The sequence below is a fragment of the Podarcis bocagei genome, assembly GCF_964188305.1.
Source record: "Podarcis bocagei genome assembly, chromosome: 7".
NCBI classification, from domain to species: Eukaryota; Metazoa; Chordata; class Lepidosauria; order Squamata; family Lacertidae; genus Podarcis; species Podarcis bocagei.
The window spans coordinates 24,669,137-24,694,874 of NC_138132.1; the positions used below are offsets into that span (position 1 = coordinate 24,669,137).

The 25,738-nt window shown below is 42.1% G+C and overlaps 2 protein-coding genes across 12 annotated transcripts in view; one reads left to right on the top strand and one right to left on the bottom strand.

Annotated features, from left to right (window-relative positions):
- The window catches only part of LOC308591339 (putative transmembrane protein 244), a 59,096-nt gene extending 46,303 nt beyond the window's left edge, over positions 1 to 12,793 (bottom strand). Inside the window, exon 1 of the mRNA XM_081202088.1 lies at positions 10,460 to 12,793. The gene's annotated coding sequence lies outside the window, so the exon portion shown is untranslated. The remainder of the gene's footprint in view (positions 1 to 10,459) is intronic.
- Positions 9,551 to 25,738, top strand: part of LOC308591272 (lethal(3)malignant brain tumor-like protein 4) — a 54,674-nt gene continuing 38,486 nt past the window's right edge. The window contains exons 1-2 of one of the 11 annotated variants that reach the window (XM_081201928.1): positions 9,559 to 9,690; positions 23,811 to 23,978. In XM_081201928.1, coding sequence (XP_081058054.1) covers positions 23,862 to 23,978 — 117 coding nt within the window. In that variant the 5' untranslated portion in view covers positions 9,559 to 9,690; positions 23,811 to 23,861. Of the gene's footprint in view, positions 9,779 to 9,920; positions 10,115 to 22,301; positions 23,979 to 25,738 lie in introns of those variants that run through there. The other 10 variants (XM_081201936.1, XM_081201935.1, XM_081201933.1 and 7 more) reach the window with 10 other exon arrangements.

Here is a 25,738-nt window from a genome sequence, read left to right on the forward strand (position 1 = left end):
GTCTTTGTGGTTGTGGGAAGTCTTGTGGCAACAATAAAGATTAGGCCGACTAGCCGCTGTTTTGCTTCAATCTCCTGGCTGAAGTCTCTTGCTTGTGACCCCTGACTTGAACCTGTGGGAGTCAAGGTTAGACAATTGTAGGACGTGGGTGGCACTGTGGTCTAAACCACTGAGCCTAGGACTTGCCGATCAGAAGGTCAGCGGTTCAAATCCCCGTGATGGGGTTGTAGCAGGAACCCCCCCACCCCAATCATTCTGTTTGTACAAACTTCACACACATTCACACTCACACACTACATACGCCACATTTCTGTTATAAATTCATAGAAAAATCAACCATGCATCGGATTTGCACTGTTCCATTTTTATTTTACTCCATATGACAAGGACTATCAAAGGGGGGTGGCTTGGTTCTGGTCAGCCATAATCCCTTCACCATCCCAGCACATCCACAGGAGCCCTGCCCAGTTGCTATGTCAACCCTGATGATCCCAGACAGAAGACAATCAAGATCACAAAGAACTTGCATATGGCAGTGGATTCAGCATGGACTGAAACAAAGGACAATGATCAGATCTTCCCTCTAGGGGCAGGAAACTGCAAACTCCCCTTTGTCTCCTGGAAGTGACTCATGGGCAGGGGGAAAGGAAGAACCAGCCAGGTGACAGGACACTCAGGTTACCACCACAACTCCTCCCTCAACCCCTCCTTTCTGTAAATGTATGCATGATGTTTCTGGGGGTGGGCTTGACCTAGAGGATGGGAATTTCAAAAGTTTTTATAAGGTCTGGCACACCATCTTTCTGGGTCTTTCCTCTCTCCTGCAAGTGAGGGGAACACCCTGTTGCAGCAGTTCAATAAAGGCCAAGCCTACAGGCTGCTGTTTTGCTCCAAGTTATCCTGGTTGGTGTCTTTGTTTTTGTCCAAGGGAGCCCTCGGATTTTTCCGGTAACAGGGTGAACTCCCGTTGCTTGGTCCCAGCTCCTGCCAACCTAGCAGTTCGAAAGCATGTCAAAGTGCAAGATAAATAGGTACCGCTCCGGCGGGAAGGTAAACGGTGTTTCCGTGTGCTGTTCTGGTTTCACCAGAAGCAGCTTAGTTATGCTGGCCACATGACCCGGAAGCTGTCTGCGGACAAACGCTGACTCCCTTGGCCAGTAAAGCGAGATGAGTGGCACAACCCCAGAGACTGGACTTAACGGTCAGGGGTCCCTTTACCTTTACCTTTTAGGGTGCTCCAAGGACTCCCTTTTACATAGAGAACAAACGGACAGACAGACAAGCCACTTTCCCAAATCTATATTGGATAAAACAGGTGTATCTATTTTCGCTGGAAATTAATGGAACAACAGAGAATGGGCTGCAAATTGAAGTGATTGTGCTCTCCCCAGTGCCTCCTGAGGAGCAAGAACACTGGAGGACATTTGCATCTGCCTGTTTATGTACTCCAAATCCCCAGGCCTATAAACGACCTGTGATAAGAATTTAATAGCTTCTGTACAGACAGATGCAAAGCTCACCCCTTATCTCTTGGCTCCAAAAATCCCTCTTTGAAAAAATATTGCTTGAGAAAGTACTTTCTTGATAGCGCCGGGAAGGTGCAGCAATACAGCAATGGCCAAAAATAAAAGGATGCCCCCCACCCTTGGCAAAACAGAGCAAATCTGGGAGGAGGTAGGGAAAGCAAAATAATCATAATTGTGCTCATGTATCCCTCTACTGGGTACCTAATCTGCATTTAAAAGACTATATAAATATGTATTTTATGCTCGCTGTGCCTTCAAAAAACACCAGGAAATACTTTGCTATGGGTTCTATTTTTTCAACAAACCTGACATAATTTGGTATATTGAAAGAGCTGTTTCTCTTGGCTAGTTTGAAACATTTCTGTATGTGGGAAGAGGGTTTGCCATTGCCATCAGTTTAATTCAAGGCCTTAGGCAAACTAGTTGAGCAAATATTTTCGAAAACACACAGGGAGTTCTGATCCTTGGAGTTCTTGATTTCAAATGGGGGTGTCCTACTGCAAAAAAATAAAAAATTCACAGCATGCAGCTTTAATGTTTAAGTGACAACAGCACTTGGGGAACCTGCAGCAGAAATCTTCTAGTCACTTAATCTGAAGGAGCCTTGGGCTGTTCCCATCAGAATACTGATGACAGACAGCTCTACTCCATAACATCTGAACCAGGAGAAGCTGTGCAAGCCCTGTTCCACTGGTAAGGCATGTCATCTTAGGGGGCTAAACTTTATTTTTCAAAATTTATTCAGGGAGGGGAGGGGTCTTAAGAATGTGTTTTTGGGTGTGAGGAAGTCAAATCTGGTATTATATTTTGACTGGTCAACATTTAGCTTGGTTAATCTATGTTTGATTAAAAAGCACCTAAATTGCTCTCGGAAAACAATAAAAAAAATAATTTTACCTTCTGAAAATTTCAGGTGGTGCTGAATTTTTTGTTTTGTTTTTCTGCATAAAGCATATCCTACTAAGCATGCAACGTTACCTTGTAATCATAAAACAACATTAGAAAGCAATGGCACCAGTTAATTTAAACCAAATGTAAAAGAAATTTAAGCAACTTTCATCAAGTCTTGCTTTGATTCACTGACTTGTTTCTTGGCCTCTGATGTAGCCCTCACATTTCTCATTTCATTTCATTTCATTTGACTTTTAATTTGTATGCCAGCTTTCTATATTACTATGCACAAGACAGTTTATAGCAACAAAATGTACAACAAAGATTACACACCTTATGTGTATACACCTACCTGCTTCCTTGTTTTGCACAACTCTCTATGGACTGAGCCTGGCAGGGCCACCAGTTAACTTATTTACTTCCGCTGTTGTAAGTTTACATGTCAAAGGAGGTTCATAGACCCTGTCAGAACAGTCTATCAGCAACAACAGGGATATGAAACACTGGAGCTGATGGAAGGTGTCCTTCTTGGATGTACAGAAAGATCTGAGTTGGGACTTCAGAGAGCAACAACTCTCTGCCAGTTCCAATTAATTTGCTCATATGTGTGAATGTCCTCAGTCCTGTTCTCTGTTTAGGAGCCATTGTAGGTCAATCCACACTGGTTAGGATGGAAGTAGTGGTAGCCAAAGAGGAAGAAGAAGAAGAAGAAGAAGAAGAAGAAGAAGAAGAAGAAGAAGAAGAAGAAGAAGAAGAAGAAGAAGAAATGGACAAGTAATATAACTGCACGTACTTGGCAATCATTTTTAATGATTTTTATGCAATTTTTTCACACACTTTTTCACACATAAATTAGTAACACTAGTTTAAATTAATGGAAATTCCACAAAAAACGCTCAAAAAGCGGATATTTTAATGTAGTTATTTACCAAACCAAACTAAAATATGTTAATTTAACCAATACATCTTTTGAATTCCCAAGTCATGTTACAATTTGTTAGCACTCCTCATTTTTGGAATTTGAAAGTTGAAAAATTCAACATGCCCTAGAAGCTGAAGACACAGAGGCATGGCTTGCTATGCGTTGAACCTAAGCTGGGACTCCTCTAGAAACCTAATGGGGACGCAAGATCTGATGAAGTGTTCATGCTTTGAGCCACTCCACCCTATGCTTAGGTTATACATATACATATATATACACATATGAATAAAACCATATATCATAAAGAGGCTTCAGTGACCTTCATTCTAAGGAAACTGAACCTGAGGCATGTGTTGACACCCTGGAAGTCTTCCTCAGTTTGGAGACTGAGATGTGCATGACAGGATATTGAAAGGCACAAGAAAAAGTGACTTAACAACCTGTTGCAGATAAACAAAACTTTCAGTTGCCAAATATATTGCAACCAACTGAAAGCTTGCTTGTCTGGGAGAGTGTGTTTTCATTTGTCTTTCAATACATGCTGTAATTTGTCACTGTGTTCAGAAGCTGTTTTATCTTGCTGTTGAGCAACTGAAAGAGTAGTTTGCCTCATTTGAATAATCTGAAATAGTTTGCCTGTTGTATTCACTTCTGTCTTTTAATATACCTTGCATTTTATCATTGTGTATAGAAGATGGTTTACTTTGTTACTTTTTTTGTGCGCAATTATATATTGAATCAAATTTGCAGTGTTTGATGGTCCTAACTGTGCACATTGTGTTCTGGCGCTGAACAGTCCTCATTCTTAGATTCTGCCTAACTTACACAGCACACCAGACATCCCTAAATCATTATAAAATCAAAGGGTCTCTAAATCACAATTACCATGAAATGAGACACATCTCTCTAAAAATCGTGATTATTTTCCAGGACTGTGCCATAACATTCACATGAACCTTCCTGCAATTAATGGGAGATCCTTCTCTAGGTGCACCCCATGCCCAGGGTTAGATTGGTGGGAACATGAATAGAAGTCCTTTCCAGTAGTGGCACCTAAATTCCCTCCTTTAGCATATACCATATTTTGCACCCCATAGGACGCACTTTTTCCCCTCCAAAAATGAAGGGGAAATGTGTGTGCGTCCTATGGGGCGAATGCAGGCTTTCGCTGAAGTCTGGAGAGCGAGAGGCATCGGTGCGCACCGACCCCTCTCGCTCTCCAGGCTTCAGGAAGCTATCCGCAAGCCTTGCAAGCCCGGTGGGAGTTCCCACGGGCTCACAAGGCTTGCGGGCAGCAGCCTGCAGCCCCCGCGAGTGTCCGCAAGCCTTGCGCGCCTGGCAGGAGGTCCCGCCCGGTGCGCAAGGCTTGGGGCGGCAGCCTGGCGCCCGAAGCACGGGGAGCCCTCTGGAGGGCTCCCCGTGCTTTGGGCGAGTGTCTGCAAGCCTTGCGCGCCCGGCAGGAGGTCCCGCCAAGCGCGCGAGGCTTGGGGCGGCAGCCTGTCGCCCAAAGCACGGGGAGCCCTCCGGAGGGCTCCCCCTGCTTCGGGCAAGTGTCTGCAAGCCTCCCGCGCCCGGCAGGAGGTCCCACCGGGTGCACAAGGCTTGGGGCGGCAGCCTGTCGCCCGAAGCACGGGGAGCCCTTTGGAGGGCTCCCCTTGCTTTGGGCGAGTGTCTGCAAGCCTCGCGCGCCCGGCAGGAGGTCCCGCCGGGTGCGCGAGGCTTGGGGCGGCAGCCTGTCGCCCGAAGCACGGGGAGCCCTCCGGAGGGCTCCCCTTGCTTTGGGTGAGTGTCTGCAAGCCTCGCACGCCCGGCAGGAGGTCCCGCCAAGCGCGCGAGGCTTGGGGCGGCAGCCTGTCGCCCGAAGCACGGGGAGCCCTCCGGAGGGTGCCCCGTGCTTCGGGCAGGTGAGTGCAAGGCTTGGGGCGGCAGCCAGGGCGGAGGGGGGGGAAATATTTTTTTTTATTCATTTGCCCCCCAAAAAACGAGGTGCGTCCTATGGGCCGGTGCGCCTATAGGATGAAAAATACGGTATGTTCATATCAACCTTTTAGGCAGTTTGAGGGTTTAAGTGGCATTTGATTTGTTCTATATAGATTCTGGTGTGTTTTGCTGTTTTATTAGGTTGTTTCATTGTAACATATCGTGGTATTCTTTTACAGTGGTACCTCGGGTTAAGTACTTAATTCATTCCGGAGGTCCATACTTAACCTGAAACTGTTCTTAACCTGAAGCACCACTTTAGCTAATGGGGCCTCCTGCAGCTGCCGCGCCGCGGGAGCCAGATTTCTGTTCTTATCCTGAAGCAAAGTTCTTAACCTGAAGCACTATTTCTGGGTTAGCGGAGTCTGTAACCTGAAGCATATGTAACCTGAAGCGTATGTAACCAGAGGTACCACTGTATATCCATCTTGACCCTTTGCAGAAACTGGGCTATGCATACATATATACTACTGTGACTTGTATCCAATGCAGTGTTAAGTATGTTGTCATCGCAAGAATTTAAGTGTGTGAGATGGGACATTCCCCCCTCTCCTCCCCCTGTGTGCCCCTATATTTGTTCTGAGGTTCCCCCCAAATCTTTGGAGCAGATTTAGGGAAGGGGAAGGTGGAGGAATAAGTCCTATTTCAGGAATAATCCTGTTGCACTAATAGGACAGTTACTTAGCACTGCACTGTATACAAATCATAATAAATACATGCATTTCTTGTTGTCTATTCAGTAATTTTATTGAAAGCATTTTTATCCTGCTCTTCAGCTGGAAAGGCTCCCGGAACAGCTTACATAAATAAATATATATTAGATTAGTCTGGAGAATGTTCCTGAAGAACTGTGATGTCTGCCATTGAAACATTTAAAGATAGAAGTGTATACCTGAGTATTCTATCCCTACCCATCTTGTATCTTCTTCCATGTCCCCCCTCCCAAAAAAATTATCCCCCTTCACTGTCTCATAACGGGACAAAAAGGCAGGATACAAATCTTTCAAAACATATAAACAAATACAATCTATCTGCAGCTATACAAACTGGAAAGCAACAGGAATGCTAAATTATCTGACAGACTTCGGTAGATTATGCATACTAGATATACTCATGGCAAGCCTGTTGTACTATTTCAGTTACAATCGATCCTTTCACTTTCAGCACAAAAGATAAAGGAAGATCAGCTCCAGTCACTCCAATCAAAACAGGGCTCATTTGGGAATCAATTGGCTGGGGGAGAAATGGGCAAACAGAAGTTTGGACTCTAAAAGGAAGCTGCTTCTTTTAATTCAGTGATACCAAAGTAAAGCTTTTTTGCGGTAGCACCAGCTGAGGTGAGCGACACCGACTTGTCCATCAAATTGGATGCATTATGCTAAACTCTTATCACCACGCCACAGCTTTAAAAAGATGAAGCCTGAAGACATATGTGAGCAATTATTTCGAACAGCCGTTATGACATTGTTGCTACACCACTGTATAAAACCTCAGCAAGCACATTGCTTTGTACTATCCATAAAGCTGTCACTTTCCAGAAGATCTAGAATGGGCTATTTTGGACAAAATCATTACAAGACACACACACACCACCCAAATTAAATTTTTCATATTGTATTAACATAAGCCACTTTGAAAACCTATCAAAGCTGTGCCAAAGTTCCACACGTTGTGAACTTCCTCATTAGAGTGGCCACTGTCACGCACTTTGAAATGGCTTTGCAAACCTGGTTAGGATTGTACTGACCATAATCTGAAGGTCTGAACCACAGAATCATAGAGTTGGAAGGGACCCCTAAGGGTTATCTAGTATAGGAAAATGCAGCTAAGTGGTTCTGTGGAGCAGGCAGGATGGAATATGGGGAAGGGCCATAATTCAGTGGTAGAGCATCTGCTGTAAATGCAGGTCACAGTCCTATCTCCAGGTAGGGAGCATCTCCAGGTAGGGCTGGGGGAGAACCTATCTTAAATCCTGGAGAGCCACTACCAGTCAGTGTAGACAATACTGAGCTGGATGGACCAATGGTTTGACTCAGACTGTGTATACACTAACCTGTTTGTAGCACAAAAATGAAGGTTTTCTCAATCTGCAATCATTCGTGCTAGTCCTCAACATACTGCTTTCAATCTAGATTGATTCTAGATCCTGCTGTCCACAGGGGTGGGTGTGGTTACTTGATACACACTTGAAATCCCTTCTCTTTATTATATTATCCATGCCTGCACACAGGTGAATGAAGAAGGAAGTGGTGATTGTGATCTCCGCATGTGCCCAACCACAATGTCGTTGGCCAGGTATGAACCACATGCTTTTGTTTTCATCTGACTCAAGAGCCCTGTGGTGGGAAGTGGCACAAACCAACAAAACACACACAAACAGGAAAATGCTATAAACTGCCCTACATTGGTGAGATGTCTGTCTGGTTCAATGACAAATTACTGTAGCAACTTTGACATGGATAAGACTAACTCAGTTTGATGAACTTGACCGAAGGACACTGATGATAACTGCCGCTAATAAATCCATTGTGGGTATATTTAAATTAATAAATGTTACAGCACAATCCCACAGACCCCAGATAAACAGATACAGGATTGCAGCCTTAAGAGCAGAAGACACCATAAACATGTGCGCGTGCAGATGTGTGTGTCTGTGTGTTGTATGAGTTACACCAGTGTGGTGCTATGCATGTTTTGTTGTTGTTGTTGTTTAGTCATTTACTTGCCAGTAATTCCTATTAAATTTGATGGGATTTCCCCCCATGTATAGGATTGCAACTAAAATGTACCAGCATGCTGCCTAACCATCAGCAGAATTATGATTCTAACATCAAATCAGATATGCAGATTAGGCAAAATATGTGCTCCCGTTTAGTGAATTTTAATAGCAGGTTTTAAAAGTATCTCACTCTAGCAATCAAGACTAGTTTAACATGTACTTCATGTGAGCCATTTAGCTTCTCACGTATCATCTTCCTTCGATCCCATTTTCATTTAAATTGTAACAGTTTCAGGCCTGCTTGAGGCTTTATTTTTCCCTGCATTATAGATGTGTCTTACAACTCCAATGGGAGAAAAATCTTTTTATTGGGGGAAAATATTGTTATTGTTTTAGCATTCAGACATAACTGAGCAATAAAGTGTTCCCAATTATGGAGGTAAACAACTTGAACAAATGGCAAGATAACAAAAATACTATGCATTAAAAGTGGCAAGACAATCATGACCGCATGACAAGACTTATTGAATCATAAAAGCTGCTGTAGATGCAAAAACAGCCTTGGGTGCAAATTTGGTAAGGGGCGTTGCATGTGAACACATAAACCCTGCAAGTTATTTTCTTCATTATCAAATCCCAACCCTTTTAAAAGACAAGTAATACATCAGAACTCACAAGCATAACTGTATGACATGCATGTGGATACAATACCAGAGGAAAGAGGTCTAAACCAATCCTGTTGCCACATTAAAAAACTGAAAAAGGAGCTGCTGTTCTTGAAAGCAGGGATGTCAAACCTGCAACCAGAGTCGGCCTGCTCGTGAAGGAGCTGCTTCAGGCGGCAGAATCCCATGGGCTGGGGTCACACAGAGGCGGCTTCCGTGAGATCTTGCGGATCTCTTGCATAGGTGCCCATTCCTTGGGGCCCTGGGTGCCACAAAATTCCCCATGAAGGAGCTGGGCACTCACAATTTCAGTGCCAGGGCCATGCACGGTGCATGGCACCCACGACCCCAGGCACCCACGGTCGCGGGGCCAAGCCGGCACTCCTGATCTCTTGCAAGATTTCATGTAGCTTGCATGAGATCTCACCAGATCTCTGCCAGACCACCCCTGAAAGCTGCCGCCTCATGACCCCAGTAAGCGAGGCTTAGGCAGGACTGGGCGATGGCACCTTCCCGTTTTGCCTCAGGCGGCCAAACAGAAGGAGCCACCCCTGTGTGGGACACCTCCCCCCTCTCAACACAAGATGCTGTTGGACTCCCAACTCCCATGAGCCCCAGCCAGCATGACCATGGGGCAGGAAGGATGGGAGCTGTAGGTCAGCAACATCCTATGGGCCAGAATCCCCATACCCACAAGATTCAGGGGTGGGTGGGTTGGTTTGTGTCGCAACTTGTGTCACGGAAAAAAAAACCTCCCCTCCCAAGTCGCCTGCCCAAAACATCCCCCTGCCGCCCCCCAGGAGCCGGCCGATGCGCGCGCTCCCGCCTGAGCCTCCCGCCCCTCCCACCCTCATCCTCTCGCTCGCGCGCCCCGCCGCCTGCACTCCGGGCCTCAATCCCTCGGGTTCCCTCACAAACCGGCCGGAACGGCCCGCGCCGCCCCAGTTATTACGCGCATGCGCCTTGGCCGCTCCGAGCACCGCTCCGGTAAGGGAAGAGTGGAAGGAGGGAGGGGGGGGGCGGGTGAAGAATTGTTGTGGGAGTTTAAAGGAGAAGAGTCCAGCGAGGGGAGGAGGTGAGTAGGGAAAAGAGATGGGGAGTGCGAGGGGGGGGGTGTCGGCCAAGAAGGAAAGAGCGGAGGCTCTCAACCCCTCTTTGTACTTCGAATTCAGTTTGGGGGGGGGATGGGAGGAAAAGAGGATTACTTTGTGCATGGGGGGGCCGGGGGGCCCTCGTCTTTTGTCGTCGTCGTCCGTCCCCCCCGTCGCCGTCGCCGCTTCGCGTGCGCTGCACACACCGTTAGGCGGCGCTTCCTCCCGCCATTTTGAGAAGAAAGTGAGGAGGAGGAGGAAGGGGGGGTCTGTCCTATTAAGTGCGCTCAACACCCGCCCCCCCAAATCGGAGTGAGTTGGTAGGTAAATGAGCGAGCGACGGAGTGGGGGCTCCCAACCCCCCACCTCGACCCGGGACTCGGAAACTGCCCCTTCCCCTCATTTAACTCTGTGGCCGCGCTCCCCAAGTCCTGTGGGGAAGTTTGAAGAGGATGCCAAGTTGTCTTTCCTTTCAGCTCGCCACCCCCCCTCCCGGCCACCCGCCGCATCTTCCTTCTTCCCCATCCCATAATTTCTGCTTTGTGCTTGGGTGGGTGGGTGAGGTTTCCCTTCTCTCCCCTCCCCACCACCTCCGCCTCCCTACCCAAAAACAAAAACAAAGGTCTTGATGGGTGGCTGTGTTAGGCTTACCCTTGCTTACTTACCTGCGAGTAAGTCCCATTGGAGTCCCCGGAGGTTGTTTTTGTTTATTTAAAGTTGAGAGGTGTCTAATGTTTCACAGTCAGGCAACAGCAAATGCCCGGTGGCATCTTCAAAGACTTATTGTGACAGGAGGTTTTGTTTACCCCTCCACCCCACCCCCCGTATTTGCCTGATGTGTAAAAAAATATGGAGAGAAAACTATTATGTGGGGGGGGGGTGAGAGAGAGTGTCTTATTCCTGGCTATTCCTGTGGTATGGAACTGTTGCAAACTGTGACCCCAGCAAGCTGCCTATATTCCTGGTCAGATTATACTGTCTGTTGATATTGAATTGAAACCTGGGGCCTTCTACACGCAGCACTTGTGCTTTCGCTGAGCAGTCCTCCATCTCCTCCTACTTGCACGGATAATAATGCATATATGGCACAAACAGCCACAGGGCTGTTAGGAGGGGAGTCTTACATGCCCTCTAGACCAAATTGCTGCTCGCTGCAGGAAATCCAGAGTTAGAGCATCCCAATCAGATGGCAATCCAGTCTTGAAGATCTCCAGTGAGGAGAGCTGCCCGCTCCTCTATGTAATTAGTTCCATTATCCGACTACTTTTACCATTAAGAAGTTTCTCCTAATGGGTAATTGAAATCTATCCTTCTGTAACTTAAGCCCATTAGAACTACTCCTTCTGAAGAGCAGAGAACAAGTCTTTGTCCTCTTTTACATGACAGCCTTTTAAGTATTTGAAAAGTGCTATCATTTTCTCCCTCCATCTTCTCTTTTTTAGGCTCAACATATCCAGTTTCTTCAACCTTTCCTCACAGGAGTTGTTTTCTCCAGTGCAATGTCCAGGACTGAATACAGTTCTTCAGATGGGATCTGACTAGTGCAGAGGTGTACAGAAAAAAGCTAAACAGTGGGGCCAAACTGCAGAGCTCAAAAGTATACATGTCACAGATTGTACCTCTGGCATTTAATGGTCCTATTGTTTACTTTTTTTCTTCTTTACACCTGTATATATGTATGTCTGCTAGCTGAGAATGGCAATTGATGAAATAAGTTCTGGGCCACAAAAGCTTATGTCATAATAAACCTGTTGGTCTTTAAAGTGTCACAGGACTCCCCATTGTTCACAACAAAGTGTATACTCTCTAGGGAGCTGTAGCCAATTCTGCATGGCTCTTTGATTAGTGTACAGTACTATGAAACATGGTTTTAAACAAGGGGTTGTCTTTTTCACATATTACATTATATGTACCCTTAAAGAATTTTAGATTTACAGCAAAAAATATAACATATAATTTGTCCTTGAAGATGTCTCAGATGTGGATGCTGGCTGGCCAGCTGCAACAGTCTGTACTAATGCCACTGTGCACTTCTGAATTTCAGGAAAGGATAAGCAATGCATTCCTCATCCCCATCTCCTCTGCTGATAGGCCAGATAATTCCACAGAAAGGTTGCATTAACGCAGGATCTGAAGTAATGGGTGCAAATTTCACCAACTAACTTAATATGTAGTCCTATACAAGTCACTATCTCTTAGCCCCCTTCCTGCAATATGATTATATGACTGGTGTACTTTACAAGGCTATTGTAAAGATTACTGAGAAAATATATTCTAAGCACTTTGAGTGTTTAATCCTGTCTTGGCAGGATTATTGACTTTTGGTGGAAGAAGTCAATAATCTTCAGCAGGCTCTGCTGAAACCATTGTAGTCCCTTTGGGAGTTAATATATAGCAGAATAAAACCTCTAATTGTACCTTTACACTCCCTAAGTGTACATTCAAAATGAATTACTTTAAAGCAGGAGATAGGCCAGGAAAGCTGTTTTCTTGCTTGCAAAGATCTTTAATAAGAATTATAGAACTATATGTTTTCAGCCAAAATCATACTATGTTTTGAAATAGTTGACCATGTTCCAGTATAGAGCTTCTGTGAAATCAAACCCTTAATTTCCATGGGGCTTAAATGCTTATACATGTGCATTTGCATTGTGGCCATTTCCTCTTAAGGAGCTTCAATTGGCACTCTTTGGCAAGTAGTTACAGGGCTATGACAAAAATCAGGTGTAACTAAACTTTTCTTGAACTTCACTCTCATCCTGTAGAAATCATTCTTGCAATGAATGGGTTTACATGCATGCAGAAGTTCTAGTGTGGTGAAATAATTGTATAAGAATTAGAGTTGCAAGGGATAATAGCAGGTAGAGAGATGTATACAGGGAATTAGCAAGGAGCAAAGGCCATTCTAGCAGGACATTATTCCCACCCTTCAATGCCTATTGTTTCTGCCCATGTGAATGGCCTGTGCTAATAGAATCAGTACAGTAAATTGATTTTGCTGGTAGAATTGCCTGTTTGTTTGTGTATTTCCAGATTCTGTGGGAAGGGGTGGGGTGGGGGAATACAGTGTTCCTTGTGGCCTATGGCACAAAGAGCTGTGCAGAGGTTCCCCCTGAGACTTTCATTGAAAGAATATAAGAACAGCCCTGCTGGATCAGGCCAAAGGTCCATCTAGTCCAGAATTCTGTTCACACTGGCCAACCAGATGTCTGTGAGAAGTCCATAAACAGGACCTAAGTGTGACAACGCTCTCTTTTTGTCATGCCCAGCTACTGATATTCCGGGGCATACTGTAGAAAATTTGATTTCAGAATTAAGATAAAAACTTTTTTACTTGTAGGATGGGCTCAATAGTACATGTGTAGGAGGAGCCTGTGTTGCAAGTTTGTGCAGGTAGCTACAATTTAGAAAAGTTAGTTGCAGAGTTCTCTGGATGGGGCCATGGATTGATTAGACACTAGTCTGATAAAAGTTTGGTTATTTAACTATAGCTTTGTTAAGTCCCCCCCTCCCCCACATATTGATGGTAGGAAGCATGTTCCTAGAATCCATGTTCATAGTGAAATACGCAAGTTACCTTCCGACTATGGTTTCAGATCATAGTTGATGAGCTTAGTTGGGTTTGAATGTACAAACAAGTCAGAATTAAGCTAAACAAATAATAGTTTAGCATTCTGTCTGAAACAAGTTACTATGTATCTGCGTGTTCAGTCAGCACATCGTAATGTGGTCATCCTTTGTTCATATCCCTCACATAGTATGCTGTATGATAATTTCATCATTTCAGATTATTTCCCACCTATACAGTTATTTTGGAGACGTTAGAAGTATAGTTTCAGTGTTAGTTGTTTCTTTTGTCAGTGAATTATTCTTGAGAATAATGGATTTTTTTTATTTTGTAGCATATTTGTCAAACATTAGAAGAATGGAATACTGGACTGTGTAGTACAGGGATGGGGAGCCTGCATCCTCCACTATTTCTGACATTAGCCATGTTGGCTGGGGTTGATGTGAGTCCAACAGTGTATAGGGGGCCACAGGTTTCCTTCCTACCCCCACTGCAAAAGCTGAAAGACAGAGGCTGCAATCCTTATACACACTTACCTGGGAGGAGGTCTCATTTAACTTCTGAGTAGACTTACTTTGGATTGTGCTGTATGGCTTTGGCCCTTTATGTGCTTATCTGGAAATAAGCTCCATTGAGCAGCAGTTAAACTTATTTCCCAGTTAACATGCATAGGATAGAATGGAAAGAGAGATGAGGCTTTGTGTTCAATTTCTAATGTAACATTATACTGCTATTGTATCAGCACCTTCAAGTTATTCATAATGAAAAATGGAAAAGTATACAGTGGTGGAAACTTACATGATAATGGGCATTTGTGATAAACAACTCATACTGTACTTCCTGTCAGGTTAACTTTTTTCTCTTATCTATCTTTTATGCTTTTTCTGATGATGTGACTAGGAAAACCATGTTTCTTCTGTTGATGGGCAATGGAATGTTTAATATGTACAAATCATAAATTATCAAAAGAATGGCCTTGGAACCTAGTGAGAGAGTTCTAGCAAAATAATTACATGTATAACTCAAAAGAGATGGGTATATGGGTGAAACTAACAGTTATTGCCAGTAAAGGAGTGCCAGTTTTCCCTCAGAAATGAATTGGATGAACAACCAACATATATATGTGGACATCATTGAACTGAGTAATTTCTCAATCTACAAATGTTTCCTTCCAAAACTGACTACTTGTAAAATATGATTTTTGTAAAATATAGATATGGTTTCTATATTTGAAGCTCCAAAGAATTCTGGTATAAATTGTCAAAGTGCATATTGCTTTTCATTTGCTCTGATTAGCAGGAATCTCTTGCTTTATGAATGATATTATCTTTTATTGCCGAAGTAAATGACAGTGTTAATTTTAATGGGATGTACATGAGAGCACATTACATTCAGTTGTTATCATGGAGAGCACATTACATTCAGTTGTTATCATGGACAATAAGCATATTTCTCACTTAAATGTATTTTACCAGGTTACATTATTAAGGCTACTGTAGTAGCTGGTTATTTTACTCATTTCTCTATGACGAGATAAAGATATTGTCATTGCTGGTGGCTGGGAAGTTGGTTTTTGGTTCAGTAGACTCAGAAAGGGCTTCCAGGTAGCCTGAAGTAGCTCAACCTATCATAAGCGACATGATTGTCAGTAGTTATATTGGGTCAGAAAGACCTTCAGACCTAGGGGTAGAGCAAAGAACTTTGTTCCCTTACTCAAAATAGTACAATTGAGCTTTGGATAAAGAGTTATAATGACCTTCCAAGCTTAGAATTATTTTAAGTGTACTGAATATAAGGTTATGTTAGCACATCAGTTAGATGAAATAATAAGAGAATGTGGTGTTCAACTATGTATTAACTCATGGTTTTAGTTTTTGGTGTAGCATAGCCCAATCCTATAACTGAGTTTTGTACACCTAATCTCATTGATTTTAGTGGGCTATGACATGCCTACTTCTGCACTCTTACGTTCTTATTGTCCGGAAAGAAACATACTTTTGTGTTACTAACTTGCTTTCAAATTAAAATCTGTCTGTTTCTGAAGTATGTTAGTAAGTGAAAGTCATCCCTTAACCTTAATGTTTGATCACTTCTGATAAGGTAGACAAACAAGTTTGGTGCGCATCAAAGAATACTATTAAATTTCAGCATTTTAATTATGTGATATTAAAATGTCAAGGGCAGTGAAATATGCATAGTAATGCATATATTTCTACCAACAGAAGTCCTGTAATATTTCCAAAATAACAATTGCTCTTAGGTTTGCAACTTAATCACACTGCCTCCTATCGCAAACTATGTTTATACACTGCTCACATTTTGTTCTTAAAATTCCCAAACTCTGTTCCACTTCTATCCAAACCATTAAAAGTTGGTTAACTTCTATCCTTAATTACTGATCAGCTGCCATGGAATCTTTTAGCTCCTTACACACATACTTTCTGTTTAACCTTTCTAGTCTTTACATCCTTATGCTACAGGATGATGGTTTTTATCTGGCTGAATTGTATCCCAATAATCTTTTAGCCATGATAAAAGTGTTAATGTCTAAATTGGAGATGGCAGGTTTGTTAGGGTATTTTCTATTGGTATTTGTAGTTTTCACTAAAATCAGGAAGTGTCCGTTCATTCAGGTGCCTTGCAAATATTATCTGGTTGTGACAGCTGCTTAAAACACAAGTTCAGGAATAAGCCAATACTTTTGTAATACTTTTTGTGGTAATAATTCAATGTTAAGGGAATTGATTGAAACACTGATCATCATAACCAACTGGACATTCTCTTAACTTACATTTTAACCTGCAATTGTCAAAGATGAAATGATTGTGACTAGAGTGAAATAATGCTTGTGTGAAGCAGGTTAATGGTGGATTACTTGATTACTTCTTCCCGATACCACTGATTAAATTTCCATAATGCATATGACTAGGCTTCTCATTCACATCTGATTCCCACAACCACCTTTGTCATATTAATTGTGTGCCATCCAATGTACAGTTCTGTATGCATTGACAGTAAGGGCTTGAAAGGTCCCATGTAGATCTGTATACAAAAAGCCAATGCTTACATCAGAAATGGGGAACCCTTTTCAGTCTGAGGGGCATATTCATTTGTATGAAAGCTTCTGGGGTCACATGCCAGTGGTGGGCACAGGTAGAAGCAAAAGTGGTCTGTCACTTTTACTTTTGTACCGTTTGGCTACATTCCAGCCATGTCAAAGTCAAAGTTTTACATCCATACAACACACATCTCTCCATTCTTCATTCATTATAACAGTTCAAACACATTACAGGCCAGATAAAAACATTTAAGAAGGTGCATAGCAGGACTGGAAGGGGTGGGTGGGTGCATGGCCTAGGTAGAGTCTTGAGGGCCAGATAGGCCTGGAAGACTGCAATTGACCCCCAGGACTGAGATTCCCCACCTCTGTTTTACAGGGTTGGTCAGATGCAGAGTGTGTCCAAACAACTACTTCTGCATGTGTTTATAACATGCAGTTTATATAACATGTTTATAACGTTTAGTATAAGTGTGAGTATGACTATCATAATGGAAAGGGTTGTGAGTCATTCTGTTAGCAAACTGAGTATTGTAGGTATTATCTCCTTTTTCAGCAGTGAAAATAAGGTTATGATGTGTTGCCTTTCTAGTGGCAAATTGAAAACATCGGCTGCACTATCAGTTCTTCTTTTATCTCTGCACTGTGCCCTGGTCACTGAGTATATTTTTCTTCACTGATATTCCCATTTTTAGGAAGTGGAGGTTGTGGGGAACAGAAAAAAGGGATGACTAGAATAGAACAGAAAAAGAATTTATGCAGGTGTTTATTGAAAAGAAAGGTATTTTCAGATCATAAGTTCAAACAGGCAGTCTGCTACTAGATAAACAATATAAACAACCCTACTGAGGCATTTGAGAAGAAAGCATGTTGTTTGCAAGCAAGGTAGCCACCAAAGGTTTCTACAAAGGAAATGTTTATTTCTGGCTTGAGGCAAACTCTTTATTCGGGATAGGGGCAGCTGACTTTAAAATGCCTGCTGTTTGCATTGGAGCAAAATGTTGATCCCTATCTTTGTGGAAGAGAAGGGTACAAAAGGAAAATAAAAGAAACAAGATTAATTGTGATAATCTGGAAATTCTGTAGAATGTAGTTCATACAGAGAACATTTTATAGTTTTTTAAAAAGGAGAATAGACCCATTAAATCTCATTAAATATATATTTTATCTTTCAAGCAGCAGGCTGTTGTCTCTAAAGAAAGATTGTTCCTTCACAATATTCTGTTATAGATGTTGCAGGCTTCATTTCAATACGTATATTGTCCTTGACAAAAACTCCATGATAACTTTTTCTGTAAAACATGGAGAGGTCGTGACCTTGACTATATTCAGTGGCTACCATTGCATAAAAATGATACATTACCATAGTTAGAGATATGGCTTGTCAATGTGGAAAACGTATGTTACTATTATTATATTACATTGCAGTATCCCCTTATATGCCACCTTGGCTGTTAGCCCAGATCAGGGGTCAGTCCACTGTCCCTCAGACATTGTGGGGGGCTGGACTATATTTTTTGGGGGGGAAATGAATGAATTCCTATGCCCCACAAATAACCCAGAGATGCATTTTAAATAAAAGCACACATTCTACTCATGTAAAAACACCAGGCAGGCCCCACAAATAACCCAGAGATGCATTTTAAATAAAAGGGCACATTCTACTCATGTAAAAACACGCTGATTCCTGGACCATCCACGGGCCGGATTTAGAAGGCGATTGGGCTGGATCCAGCCCCTGGGCCTTAGTTTGCCTACCCATGGCCCAGATCATCAAAGCCTTCTGCCATAAGAATTTCCCCCCCCCAGATTTTCCTATTATTAGTTAAGATACTACAAATAAAAGGGGGAAATCACTCCAGCATTGCTTTGCATGTTTCTTCAAAAGTTCATATTCAGCACCACTTTTGACAGTACAGGAAGTTCCTAAATTGACGGTGATGCCACTAAGTCTCTTTTTATCAATGAGCTGGCAACATTGTACAGTACTGATCCTAGGAAAACTTTGCCCACTGAGCTGGCATAGAGCTACCGCAAGAGAGTTGATAGGAAGCCTTCATGTTTGATCTGCTTCTAACAATTTGTGCATGTAATGTTAAGATAAGTAAAAGGAGAGCTTCCTGTTTCTGGCAGTGGGAAATGGCTGACTCCCATACGACTGGACCCCAGCCGTGCCGGTAATTCAGCACTGATATGGGGGTAATTAGCCCTGGCAGACTCCCCAGGTTGGGGGAGGACTGTTTCATAGACCCGCAGATTGTCCGAGAATGCCGACTTGCATCAAGGTGCAAGTGGCAGGACACTGGGTCGCAGAGCACGGTACGGCTGGCACTCTCCGATGCCATTCTCATAGCCGGGAATATCTGTTTGACAGATTATGCATTAAGATATATCCTTAGATACTATCAGCACATAGGAGGAAGATAATATTGGCCATTAGATGGGCTAGTGGTTTGACTAAGTATGCCAACTGTTTTGTCAGTTTGGATTATGTTGTATAATGAGCAGTTAGTAATACAGGTGGCAACAATTTTGCTCGCTTCCAGTTGATGCCCAATCCCTGATGCGTGGGTCCTTTTGGAAGAGGGCATAATGGGGGCATAACGGGAGTTGTGAAGTGGGGATGGAGCACAGTGGGGCAAGGTGGGCTTATTTGTGCTTCACTAATGTGTGCGATGGCCAGGAACAGAACCCCTGCATGAAACTGTCACCACAGGTGTTTTCCTGTTGTTTTGTTGAATATAAAGATACACTATGCCCATCAAGGGCAGTCAGAAACAGAGTTCTGCATGTGAATTGCCATTTCAGATCAGAATTGATGTACATGAGGAGTTCACATATCATATGGTACACCACTGAACAGATGGCTAACTGTTAACTTACAGGAAAGACCTTCAAAGTGTTGACAACTTGTACAGTACTGTATTTTAATGTGAGAGATGCTTATGCTTCCCCTACCCATAGAACTAGGTTTATTGTATAAATGTTGTTTTATAATAGCACAATGTAATGGTATTGCTGTTGTAAATCAAAGGCTAGTGTTTCATTCATTTATTTAAAAGATTTAAATCTGTGGCTAGGTCAGTCTTCCCTAGGTAAGGCCATGGTTGTAAAACCAGCCCAAGCAACCTCCATCACTTGCATCTCCCTAGACAGTGCTGGGTCCAGGAGCATTCCCTGACCCTGACTGTATACCTGACCGTTCAGAAAAAAAATGACAGCATCTAGGGAAGTTAGATAATACAATTTCTCCAAATGCAGCCCATAGGTTAAGCTGATGTGGACACAGAAGTGAATAGCAAGGCTGAGACACAAGGCAAAGGACAAGAATGAGGCAGAGTGAGGAATAGTTTATAAGCTGTACCTTGTAAGTGACTTTTTGGGAGAGACAAGGGACTAGGAAGCATTTAACAGCTGTAACAGTATTTACTTATGCAGTGTTTTATGAGCTATAAACTGTTAAATTAGGTAACAGTTAAGAGCAGAATTTGAGTTCTAAAATTTTGTAGTTTTCTAAGTTTAAAAGCAACAGCAATTACTCAAGTGCTGGAATCTTTGTAAATAACTTGTGAGGAAGGGTTTGCTTGGTGATGGCATTGACTGTTCATATGACTTTGGTCTATAATTACAAGTCTAAAGTGTTTATTTTACTTTTCTAATAATGTACAAATGAATTCACATCTCAAGTTAGTGTGAAATTTAAAAAACCCTACAGACTATAACATGTTTTCATGTACATTAAAGAAAACATTTAGGTTTGCACTATTGAAGTGGATTAAAGCACTCTGGCACAACAAGCTGGACTAGAAAATACAGGATGACAATCAATTGACAGGAAGCAGTATAACCTCCACACAAACCAAAGCTCAATAAACAGCAGACATCATATAATCTCTTTGCTAGCTTAGTGCAAACAAACTAGGATGAATGTGCAATAAAAAGATAGTCTGGAAGTGACCCTAAAACTGCCTCAGGATGGAGTGTGATGCCTTCAGATGCCATTGCTGGAGGTGGTACTTGCTAGAAGCCTTAGACTTATTAAGGAGTTATTTGCTGTGACTGTTTTAACTGTGTGTCCACAAAGGACTTAATCAGAGAGTTCACTATAGCAGCTTGAATCATAAATGATTCTTCGAGGCAACAGACTTATTGCCTCTCAAAAGGTTTCCTTTATTAAATCAAATGGCATGAAGTTCTGCCAATGGATTGTTTTGTCTTGTATTTTTTTTTTTTAAAGAACCATACAAATGAAATGGCAGTGTGATTTCCCCAGAGCAATTTGTTTTCACTGGTTATGGGTTGAACTGAATTGACTGTCAATATTTTCCTGCCTAGATTAGTCTAGCATAGTTTTGAGGAGCAAAATGGTTAAAAATTCTCTGCAAAGGTATATGTTTTTTTGTAACCTTCATTGTTAAATGTTAGAAGTATTACATAATTTAATGTATTTTTTGTGGAACAGCTATGTAATTATTAAAGTAATCCAGCAAAATTTCCCATTATGTTTATAGAATTGGAGGGCCTTTATTCTGCAGCATGAAACAGCTGTTAGGGGGAAGTGAATAAAAATATAGCTGGAACTCCTGTTGGCTCCCCACATAACACAATTATCCATGAGCTATAAAATGGAAGTTTGTGCAAATATGCAGAAGTTCTTGCTTTGTTTATTGAAAAATATGAAATATAGACCAGTGTATCCATTATTCCCATACTCTTCCCATCTTTATTTACAGTTGGAGGCATATCTGAAAAGAATCTAAGAGTAGTGTTCACTTTTACTCAAAGTAGACTTACTGAAGTTTATTTATTTTTATTAAAGTTTTTCTTGGTTTACAGAAGTACATGCCTCTTTTCTCAAGCTGTACAGTCTTTTCTACAGATCAGTTACATTTGTTATGGGATATTAGTGTTTTCTAGATAGCTTCTCTTTCTGTTCGCTTGTTACGTTTCCTTGGTAGTGAGAGAGGTTGGGGGCCCAGGGTATGGTTAGTTGGCTGCAATGGGGTTTGTTAGCCTTTGTGAGGCGGGATGGGCTTGTTGGGTCAAGTAAGCCAAATTGATTCGCATGCTGTTGGTGGGTTCTTGTTTGGTTTTGTACATGAAACAGGGGAGCCATACCGGGGTGAAGACATCCTCTTCTATTTGTCCCTGTGTCAGTTTCAGATTATTGGTTAGCTTTTCTAGTAAGGCTGTTTCCCACTGGTCCTTGTTCACCCCTGACAGGTCTCTCCAGTGTCTGACTGTGAGGCTTCTGGCTACTGAGCGTAGCTGGGTTATAAGTTCTCTATAATGTGAGTGTTCACTGTGATATTGGAAGATGTTCAGTAGGGGGTCATTCCATGCCAAATCACCTGGTGCCATGTGCTCTGACGACTCAGATTTTCTTCAAAAAAATTTAATGTGTAGAGATACCTATGAGATAACCTTTTTTATTTTTAAAAGATTTTTTGGTCCAAAATTGGATAATTTTTTTAAAAAAAAATTCCCATGTGATTTAGGCTAATGCAATTTCTGTGTCAGTTTAGGAAAAAAACCTCCCATTTCGCTTATTTTTAAACCAATTGGGCTTATTTTGGTATCAAAGTAAAGCTAATTTTTGTCTCTTTCAAACTAAGATATAAAATGGTATTAAGTGCCACAGAAAAGGGTCACCGACCATTCAAAGTGAACTTTAGTCATTTCGTACCTTGGTAGGTTTGATAAGCCATAGCACGCAAACCACAACTAACACATGTATCATACTTTTTTTTGTAGAATGGGCTAATCATGAACTTGTTATGTTTTAAAAACAAGAAGGGTGTTTATCTGTGGTTATAAAATACTAAAAAAATAAGTTTTATTAATTATTTAATAAAAACAAAATACATCTCGGAACCCTTGTTCATTTTATTGTGTGAAAAACACTTCTGCAATAATATGGTCAAAGCTATTTTGTTTCCCACACATATAATATGGTCAGTGATGCTGTTTTGGCCACTGTGAGCAATATGACCTTTCTGAATCAGCAAGAAAAAAATGTATTTTATTATTTTACTTTCCAATTACAGGGTAGTTTGACTATTGGAATTCAAGCACTGATAACCTAGACTATTATAATCCACTTGGTGTAAGGGGCTACCCATGAGATTAGTTTAGAAGCTGCAGATGATACAGAATTCTGAGGCCCAGCTGTTTCAAGGCATTTGCTACCAACTATATTCAAATCTTACTAATAGTATATAAAGCCCTAAGTAACTTGGGGCTGTTGTTGTTTAGTCGTGTCCGACTCTTCGTGACCCCCATGGACCAGAGCACGCCAGGCACTCCTGTCTTCCACTGCCTCCTTAAGTACACTGGGGGCTAGTGTACTTAAAATATTTCCTTATACTTCTGCCCAATCTACAATCATTTGGTGGTGCCTAGCTGTCCTCAACAAATTATGCATTTAGCATGGGAGCACCAGCATTATAGAACACTCTACCTAACATAATGAAGTCAGCATAGTCAGTAATGAACTTTGAGTGTCAGCTTAAGTCTTGGTTATTTCAGCAAGCCTTCTTATGAAAAAGATATATAGTTTTCATGTCATGATTTATAGTCAGATGAACCATTTTTGTAAACCCATTTCCCTAATGCATTCTGCTTGATTTTGTTATTTTGTTTTGGTTTTAATTGATATTCTCTACACCACATGCATATGTTTTTATATGTGTTTGTGGTATAGAAATGACTTAACAACAACAACAGTAATAGTAGTACAGGTATAAGGATCTGCTTATACTAAGTCAGACCAACTGTTCAACTATCCCAGCACTGTCACCCTGACAACAATTCCTTATCTAGATAACAGGCAGTGATTTTTTCAGGCCTTCTGCTTGAGAGCCTTTTAACTAGAGATTTGGGAGGGACCGTAGTACAGTGGCAGAGCACAAGGTCCCTGGTACAATCCACAAGTCTCCATTTAGAAAGATGAAATAGCAGGTGATGTGATAGTCGTCTGCCTAGAACTCTGCAGCTAGTCAGAGCAGACAGTGCTAGGCTCAATGAACAAATAGTCTGACTAGTATAAGGCAGCTTCCTGGGTTCTGATACTTCCTCTGAGATGTCACAGGCCTTCTCTCGGCAAAGCCTATGATTTTTCTTTAAGTCATGGCTATTTCCTAAAAAAATTAAGTATAGAGACCTCTTCTCTCACAATAAGGTAAGAACTGTACAAATACGCAGGTAGGCAGCACACAGTTAAGTCACAAAACACTCTGTTTCTTTTACACCAATTGCTTCAGTGTGAAGATTCACCTTATTGAAGGATGACATTTTTTCATGTTTCAAAGCCTCCCCCCCTCCCTAAAATTGTTCATAAAATGTACACAACTGGCCTGTTGATTCTGTGCCTTTTTGTTTTGTTTTCAAGCCTAGTTTTGTTTCTTAATTTTTTAAAAAAAACCAAAGACTAAGCTGAAAGATGGAACAGAATATATCGGAGAAAAAACCAGCCATCGCCCAGACTGCAGACTTCGATGTAATGGGTGCCTTAGACTGGAAAGACGGCATTGCCACCTTGCCGGGTAGCAACATACAAGTAAGGAAAAAAAATAAGGGATAGGGTAAGCAAAGGCCCTAACTTAGTAAGAGTTACCAAATGTTCTTTTGTCAGGGTAGAGAAAAGATGTGCTGTGAAATGTATTGCCCTCTGGCATTAATTGGAGCTCTGGTGGCAAAAGCAAACTTGAGATGCCATCACCAAACTGAGTTAAATTTTGCTGAGATTTCTGCTTGCCTGCTGATTTAGCTATTTGTTTTTCCTGCTATGCAGTGAATCTGGAGTTTCTGGAAGCAAAATGTCAGTGAAGAAGTATAACTCACGGTTTATGCACCAAAACAGAGAACTAATTTAATATATTTTCAGCCACATTAGTACACTTACTAAAGATAATACCCTGTTTTAACTAATTTGTGAGACAGAGGAAAGCTCTCTTCTTAGCTGGGACTCCTTGGGTACCAGTATTAGACTGCAGAATAATAACTGTAGTAGAACAAAACTGCAGCAGGGGAAAAAAGAATTGTGCTACCTTGTCTGGACCTGGTGACACCTAAGCCTCTACCAAGATGTTTCCTTACACACCTGTGCGTTATAAGAAAACTTGGAACCCAAAGCTGGTTGCTGGCAGCCAACAAGAACAACAGAGAATTGCATGGTGACAATAGAAAGGAGAGCAGAAGAAACTGTGGCTGGTTGTGCTGATCAGAGAGGCTGGTCTGAAGACTGGTTTGGCTTGTGGGCCACCTGTTGAGGAACAGGGCCTTAGCTCCAGCTTTTGGGAGGAGAGAATAGCTCAACTTTGCAGTTAATCTGCATCTAATTTGAGAGTTTTAGACAAATATGGTTTACTGGAATACCTCTTATATATAGACTTTTTCATTACAGATTTATCCCCATCCCACCTGCTAACTGATCTCCATAATGTTATTTATTTATTTTTTAATTAAATGTGTTAGCTGTCTTTTAAAAAATCTCAAAGTGCTATAAACTATTGAAGGATTTAATATCATAAATAGCTTTAAGGATGAAGACCCTGTGAAGTAATAACTGTGTTGCATCATGCGCAGAGGGCATTTTCCTTACCCCTGATCTTTTATTCTCTTTTCCTCTCTTGGGTTCTAGTGTGGGCACATAGTCCATGGGGTGTGATTTTAAAGATGGTTTGAATTCTCTCTTTTCAGAAATTGAGAATGGGCAACATTGCAATCAGAAAATTTGTCATTCATTGTTGGTATGATTTTTAAAGATACAAATTACATGCCCCCCAAGAGTAATGTTCTAATAAAATAACCACTACTTCAGCATCAATATGAAAGTCTGCCCAGTATGTCAAATCTAGGCCTGGGTGATATATCAATATATCTCCCAGGACTGGTATGAGGAGCTTCAGTCAGTGGTATATCACTGGTGGCACTGCCACTGCTCCTGAGTCTCTCTGCTACCAGTGTCCACTAGAGTTCCTGCCTCCAATGGCACTGCTAGCAGAGGGACTCAGGAGTGGTGGCAGTTTCACCAGCGATATATCGCTGAGTGAGACCGCCATCACACTCTGCCCTCATACAATGCAGAGGGAGAAACTTTCCTTCCCTCTCGACTGAGGAGTGTGCACCGGGCTGTTTCAGCTGGGGAGAGGGAACCTTTCCCTTCCCCGGCTGAGCTGCGCAAGAAAACTGCATTGTCCCAGCCCATGAGCGCCTGGGTGAAACTGCCTCAGTTCCTGAGGTAATAGCTGGGGCAGTTTCACCAGGTGCCTCGCTGGCAGAGGCCAATGCAGCTTGTTTTTCCAACATTGTGGTATA